This window comes from Oryza sativa, chromosome 2 (assembly GCF_034140825.1).
Source record: "Oryza sativa Japonica Group chromosome 2, ASM3414082v1".
Lineage (NCBI taxonomy): Eukaryota > Viridiplantae > Streptophyta > Magnoliopsida > Poales > Poaceae > Oryza > Oryza sativa.
In genome coordinates, this window is record NC_089036.1 from 30,216,029 (window position 1) to 30,223,714 (window position 7,686).

Consider the following 7,686-nt stretch of genomic DNA (forward strand, 5'->3'; position numbering starts at 1 on the left):
GGTGATGGCCGCGAGGTCGCCAACCACCGCTCAACCTGGTGCCGGCCGCCGCCGCTCTCTGCAGCGTTTGCTCTGCCAGTGGCCCGGTGGGGAAAGGAGTAGAGGAGAGAGAGAGAGAGGGGGAGTGGAGGGGAGATGAAAAGTGAAAAGTTGGTACCGGTGGTATTCATACTACAAATACTGCACTGTGGAGCATGTAGCTTATATCCTTTTTGGTCTATGTGGCATGTGAAGAACGCCAAAATTTAGTGGCGCACTGTGAATGGCCTGAACATGCTACTCCTACATATGCTAGCCACCGTTGGCCGGAAAGAGATTGATGGATATGCCGGCCGCTGCTGTTGCTGATGCAGCCATGCAGGCGTGCTCTCCCTACGTTTTCAGCAAACTCTGTGACCAGAAAAGATGGGAATATTGTCCTATTTCGAGAGATCAATTATTTCTTGCTAGTACCACCAATGGTCAGTACATATCTAATTTGGTAGGAGCTGCAATTTGCGAGACAGTTGAGGGCTTGAGGCCCGAAAGCAACACTGGGTGCGAGTGACTGGCCCTCTGTCCTCACAGGTCAAGCATTGGTTTCCAACATCGCAGAGGACACACTCTGTTTTAGCCACACAAACGAGATGGCTTTGGATTTGCGTCCGGTGCTCGCCACAACTTCCACGGCCCAAAGATAGGACCACACCAAATACACCATGGCAATATAGCTAACCCTGTAGTACTACATGCAAATGCAGAACTACAACCATGTATATATGTCCATATCAGATCCAAACGTTCTCTTCAGCAAAACAGAACACGTAGCTAGCATGCTGATTCTGCAATGCTGTACACCACACGCTTTTTGTGTGGATGGGCTCTTCCGTTTCCAAGCCGGACAATCTTGGGAAAGAAAGCAAGCAAGAAAACATCCCAGCAACAAATGTAAGCGGAGACGGAAATTCATCAGTTCCCAAATTCAGAGACCAACCCAACTACTACGCAAAAAAGTTGTCATTCCATTCGACGTTTAGTTATTCCGCCATGAACACCACAAGCGTTTTACAACAGCAAGCAACGGACGGAGCCAACTCAATGACAGACAAACCGCACAAGACACGTCGTCCACACGGACGCCGACCATGACAACACCTAAACCGAACAATGGCGGAGGGAAAAAAACGATGGAAATAACACGACAGGGACCAAGGCTGCGACACCGGAGCTCAGCAGCTGACACATACATAGACTACAAATCCACAGGCATGACACACGCCTGATCCGCCTACTTTGCACTTGATGGCAACTCTAGCAATGGCACTGCAATAGCCTTCCTCTGTGCCCAAGTGCCCTCTCCTATCTAAAGAGACTAACCATAGATAGATGCATGGATAGATAGACGATTGTTCATGGGTTGGATGGATGGATGGATACTTGCTACGACGATTTCCGAAGACACTATCTTCTCTTCCCTTGTAATCTTCTTCTTCAAATTTGTTTGCTGCTTGGCTATGGATGTGTGATGCTGATTTCACAGCAGCAGCAGTTAGAACTTGTTGTTGTACCAGAAGACGCCCTTGTTGTCCTCAGGCTCGACGTAGATGCACTCCTTGGCCTCGCGCCATGTCGCCTTGGCGACGGGCGTCGGGTCGAACTGGTAGTACTCGCCGAGGATGGGGCGGATCGCCTTAGTGGCCTCCATGGCGTGGTAGTGCGGCATGGTGGAGAAGAGGTGGTGCGCGACGTGCGTGTCCGTGATGTTGTGGAACACCTTGTTGAGGATGCCGTAGTCGCGGTCCACGGTGGCCAGCGCGCCGCGGAGCCAGTCCCACTCGCTCGAGTCGTAGTGCGGCAGCGCCGGGTGGGTGTGCTGCAGGTAGGTGATGAGCACCAGCCACGCGTTCACGATCAGCAGCGGCACGCCGTAGACGCGCACCACCCACCAGAACCCGAACGCCGACGACAGCTTGAACAGGGCGAGCCCCGCGGACACGACGCCGACGTCGGAGATGAAGATCTGGACGCGCTCCCGGTCGTTGTAGATCGGGCCGTAGGGGTCGAAGTGGCACGCGAAGCGCGGGTACGGGCGGCCGGACACGTTGAACGCCAGGTACAGCGGCCACCCGAGGGTGAGCTGCACGAAGATGTGCACCAGCCGGCCGATCGGGTTGTGGTACACGTACGGGGTGTACCACGCCATCGCCGACTTCTGCTTCGGGACGAACACCTCGTCGCGCTCCAGCGACCCGGTGTTGGAGTGGTGGCGCCGGTGGCTGTACTTCCACGAGAAGTAGGGGACGAGCAGCGACGAGTGCAGCACGAGGCCGACGATGTCGTCGAGCACCGAGTAGTCGGAGAAGGCATGGTGGCCGCACTCGTGCGCGATGACCCACACGCCGGTGAGCACGCAGCCCTGCGCGATCCAGTAGAGCGGCCATGCCGCGAACTCCATCCCGCTCGGCAGCACGGGGATCATGACCAGCGCGAAGTAGAGCAGCGCGGCGACGATCACGAGGTCATGGACCACGTAGGAGAAGGACTTGATCACCGAGCGCTGGAAGCAGTGAGGCGGGATGGCCTTCTTGATCTGCCCCAGCGTGAACGGCGGCTTGTCCGTCGGCGACCGCTGCACGGCCGCGCCATTGCCGGCGCGGCCGAGCAGCTTCTGCTGCTCCTCCCGCTCCTTCTCCGTCATCCTGCCGCCGGCACCCATCTTGCTGCTTACAACAACAATCACAATCGCAGGTGATGAGAAAGTGAGAATCGATTGCAATATTGTAGTGGGATCAGAAGGTGCAATTTGAGCAATATTATAATGCAATAATACGGAAACCCCACACGAACAAAAATATCTCGCAACTAAGCCAATAAGCAATAGATTACGTATGCACGAGTTGAGGAGCATCAACCCAGGAAAAGAAAGGGCGGCACACCCATGATGCGATCCATCACTTTTCTTGATTAAAGTATATGTGATAGGTTATTCCGAGCAGCGAGCCGAGCAGCATGTGCTTGCCCATGTTCAGATTCGCTTTCTAGGGCGTGCATCGTAAGTTCACATGTACTGCTACGGATCTGCCTTGCGCAAGTTACCACAAGATGACAAGACTGATCACTGTACCATAGCACAGTGAATTAGTACTAGTAAGGCCATTCTCAACCCATTAGACATAGTTTCCATAAACTCCACAGCATCAAGAAACTAGTACTAGGGGCCTGTTTGGTTTCCAGTGACTTATTTTAAGTCCCTGTCACATCGGATGTTTAGACACTAATTTAGAGTATTAAACATACACTAATTACAAAACCCATTATATAACCTTGGACTAATTCGCGAGACGAATCTTTTGAGTCTAATTATGCCATGATTTTGACAATGTGATGCTACAGTAAACTTTTGATAATTATGGATTAATTAGGCTTAAAAAATTCGTCTCGCGGATTAGCTCTCATTTATAAAATTAGTTTTTTTACTAGTCTATGTTTAATACTCCAAATTAGCGTCCAAACATCCGATGTGATATGGGCTAAAAAGTTTTAGCCTCATCTAAACACCCCCTAGACACTACTCTTCCAATACAAACATCACTATTCCATACTTCAATTTAATGCTTCTTATCTCACATGATGTCTTGGATATTGTGTAGAAACAATATCTCATGCAAAACATAGTTTCCTTCTCTTTACTCATTTATTCACTTGTCACATCATTTTTTATCCTATATGATAACTTATTTAATGATATAGACATCATCCTAATCATTGAGTTGGGAATAGCCTAATTACGCTTAGCATGGTGCAGTAAACGAAAAGGAAATGGTGATTGATTCAACAAGCGAGAAAGGTTTGGTCTTGGGATGTAATGTGGTTTTGAAAAATACTAGTACTACAGTAGTTATATGTTCCTCGATAAAAATGTGCATATGTCGGAACGCACACTTTGTCCAGATAGTCTGAACTCTGAAGGATGATGCCTAGGACCATCCCCAGAAACGTGTGCAGAAGGAATTTATCACTTGTTTGGGGGAAAAAAATGGTACCATATCTGATTATGATAAGGTCATTAAATCCAGCCATACAAACTGGGCGGTCAAATATAAGCTATCCATATTCATCAGACATCGTCATATCCTAATGAGTGGTCAATTTTGACGAACAATTAAACACACAGGAAGTTTCCTCTACTCTTAAAAAGACACCAATCTTTGCAAAAAAGAAAACCACTTGCTCCTGCAGGTTGGTGGAACAGTACCATCAAGACTAATTAGTATAATTACCTAGCTAGGGTCAAATTAACCAAGTGCACTGCACGCGTCTAGTCTAACGCAAATGCCATCCCACAAGGCAGATTCATGTGCGACTGTCTCACTTGACTTGGAAGGCACACGAGCCTACCATTTTTCCTACGGGCTCCAGGATTGTGGTGCTGGTGATCTGGCCTTCTTGTATTCCGATTAGACGGCTGCACTCGTTTGATTAGGATGATTGCTAGCTCGCTGCACCTGTTTGTGGCTGGAAATCACCAGCACATGCAGCTAATAGCAGACAAGCCAGCCATGCATGCACTAGTGGTGTGTGAACTATCATACTGCAAGTGGTGGATGCAAATCCAAGAAGAGGTAAGGGGGGCCAGATCCGCTAATCTACGATTTGTTCATTTCTGCGTGTCCAGCTTATCTCTGGCTGGAAATGTACAGAGATAGAGGGGGGATAAATTGGTGAAACATGCCGTCAGGTGGGGCTGGAGTTCAGCGCCACCCTGCCGACCTTTGCAGGCTGTGTGACCCCTGCACTTTTGTATCCTAGCGAAGACATGCAGCTGCTGCCTGACGATGGGCATATGGGTTCCAGACCATACAGTATTTTTATGCAGAGAACAGTGATAATTTGCCTGGAAAGTAAGAGGCAATCGTCACCGTCCAAATGCAACGAACGGGATCTGACGGTGGAGCGACCTGGGGATCACGATGCCTTTTGCTAGGTCAAGCAACCCACCAAGCCCGCGACCGGGCGGGGGCGGCGGCGGCGGAGGCTGCTGCCCGGCGCGTGAGTGCGATGTCTTTTTTATTTTTTCCTTTCGCTTTCTTTTCTACAAAATCAGTGGCATTTCCAACCACACCACCGGGAGCACGAGAAGCATATGCCGTGCCCTGCCGCCGGCTAGGTTCCATAGGCGAAAAAAAAAGAGAGAGAGATTTTTTTTTAATGCCAGAAACGACGACCGCACAAGAATCAAACTTTTTCTTTTCTTGAAATGTTGTCCGTGTGTAAGGTCGTCGGTTTGTCAGCGTCGTGACTCGTGCCCATAGCGCTGAGTTTCAGAAAAAAAAAAGAAGAAGAGTAATCGGCCATTTCGTCCTGAGGCGTTGAAAGACGAATCCCAACATGGAGGGGCCAGAGGCCATGATGGAAGCATGCAGCCAAAGGAGGCAGCTTTGGTGGGTAAAGGTAGCAGCTTTAATCACAAGATTAACGGGAATAGCTAAAAGGTTTGGCAAAAGTTCCTACAATGAGTTGTAATGGCATAGCGATGGAGATAAGGTACACAACTACAGAAGCATGCGGAAATGGAGCATATCAAACTATCATCCTATCGGTAAATCCTACAGATCTGCCCAGGAGACACAACAAAATCCTATAGCTCTGCTTTAATCCACCTCAAAAAGGTCCCATCAATCCCCGGCGGCGAGACGAGATCAACGACGACGAGCTCGCCTGTCCTATCCCCCAATCCACCACCATTACTCCCAAGAACACAAACTCCACAGAGTGAAAACAACCAAAAATCACCGCAGCGATTTCACACACCGTACCGAAATCGAAAAGAATCACGAAACAACAGCGGTGGCGGAGGGTAATGTGGGAGGCACCTGAGTTAGCGTTGGTAGATTTCGCAGGCGCGGAGGAGCGGAGCGGCGGAGGCAGATCGGGGTGGGGGGCGGGCGACACCCTTCCCTTGTTCCCTCCCTCTTTGTGGAGGAAACGAGTGGTCTGTGCAGGGGAGGAGGAGAGGAGGAGGCCGCCTCCGAATCCACCGGGTCGATGCGCTATTTAAAAGCGGTCCGTGCGACGCTGGCGCGTGGGGCCCGACGCGCGGACAGGTGGGGCCCACCACACCACGTCGGAGATTGGGAATCTGACGCCCGCACACGTGTCGCGACGTGTATCGCGCGCCCGGGGGGCGGCCTTGACCCGGATCGGGGGGCTGGGGCCGCGTGGGCCGTCCGCTGCGTCCATCCGACGGCCGGGAGCGCGTCGCCGTGCTGGAGGGATCGGCCGGGTGGGGTTTTCTTGTGAGGAGGGAGGGGTTTGGTGGTGGTGTCGCGGCGGCGCGATGCGAGGAGAAAGCATATGGCGCGGCGCACGGCGGCGGGGGGAATCGGTCGCATCCGGGTAGGCTTCAACGAGGGAGAGACCGAGAGAGGCTGGAAATTGGCAAAGGTGGATCGGGCCGGATGGCCCGGATCCGAGCCAGATTCATGGGAAATCGCCGAGAGAGAGACGACCGCCGAGGCGAGCCGGGAGAAACGGACGAAGAAGGATGAGATATGAAGGGATCTTGGGCTTTTCTACAAAGTGGTAGGTCGGCTTCCATTGACATGTGGCCCAAGTGATGTATGTATGTATGTATAATTTGTCCTTTAACTTTAAGGTTTTCAATGCAAAAGTTTAAGGCACACAGCAGCTAGAATTTATACAGGGGCTGAAACAAAAATAAGTTAGTTATTTTGTATTCAGCGAAGACACCAACCTGTAGCTTAGAGAGTGGTTTTGTCACCTTTCTTTTCAGATCAATCTGATTTGAGATTTTGCTAGTGGTTTGGTACTTTGGTTTACAAAAATTATGCGATTTCTTTGACAACCAAATACAGCATTTGACTTCGAAGTTTTAACGGCATTTTTGCTTCCGGTCTTTATTTGAAATGGGTGGCGCTACTTGGCTACTTAATTCGTCCAATACTCCAATTAATCTAATCCCCCAGGCCTTGTCTCACTAATCGCTACTGTACTGGTTTTTTTTTTCTTCTAACGCATTTCTCATGTGCAAAGTCTGGTTTTGCAAGCATACTTTTCTTTCAGCAGATGTCTAACTTCATTGCTGTAGTACGTAACACGTACAGGGTCGTGTCCTCTGTCCAGTGCACGATTTTATTCAAACTACTCGTCGACCCGAAGTAAATAGTACATGGCATACTATTGTTGGATCGTACTATTAGATATGGATCGTTTGCTTGTACACAACCCTTAAGCCATTATTTAGAAGATTATAACTCGTAAATAACGTAAGGCGAGCTTTGCTTTGTGATTACTGATTAGCCTTGTGCATGGCTCCTACGCACGCTACCTGTTCCAAAGCCTTCGTTTGATGACAATCATGGCCACGTGATGGCGTATTCTGAACTGGTTTTGCAGCAAAAAATATCTCTCAGCGAGTCGCCCTCGAATGTCCTCCTAACTTGGCCTTTGGGTTATCCGCCAGCTTGTGTCTTTTCAGCATCAAAGTGCAGTTGCGCAGTGTGCAACGCCGGAAAATATTCTTTCATAAATTCAGGAACCCTTCGTCGGCAACCCCTTGGCCGCCGCATAACAGCGGATTAGCTAGGATATTCTTCAGCAAGATACACGCATACAGGAAAGATGTTCATTTATTATTAGCTAGTCACTTTTCTCTCCAACGATACAGTAATATATTAACGGGTTGAT

The 7,686-nt window shown here is 49.8% G+C and overlaps 1 protein-coding gene across 3 annotated transcripts; it reads right to left on the reverse strand.

Moving 5' to 3' along the window:
• Positions 1–978: 978 nt before the first annotated feature.
• LOC4330523 (fatty acid desaturase DES2) lies at positions 979–6,003 on the reverse strand. 3 transcript variants are annotated; one of them, XM_015770140.3, is made up of 2 exons: positions 5,853–6,003; positions 979–2,699 (listed from the first exon to the last, which is right to left on the reverse strand). In XM_015770140.3, exon 2 carries the CDS (start codon positions 2,693–2,695, stop codon positions 1,529–1,531), a length of 1,167 nt encoding a protein of 388 aa, XP_015625626.1. In that variant the 5' UTR covers positions 2,696–2,699; positions 5,853–6,003; the 3' UTR covers positions 979–1,528. The 3 variants fall into 3 exon arrangements, with proteins under 3 accessions (XP_015625626.1, XP_015625627.1, XP_066164196.1); XM_015770141.3 differs by having other exon boundaries at positions 979–2,702; XM_066308099.1 differs by lacking the exon at positions 5,853–6,003 and adding an exon at positions 2,866–2,995.
• Between the last annotated feature and the right edge of the window lie 1,683 nt (positions 6,004–7,686).

Coding starts and splice junctions, on each gene's coding strand:
- LOC4330523 (XM_015770140.3), bottom strand. CDS start 2,695: ATGGGTGCCGGCGGCAGGATGACGGAGAAGGAGCGGGAGGAGCAGCAG.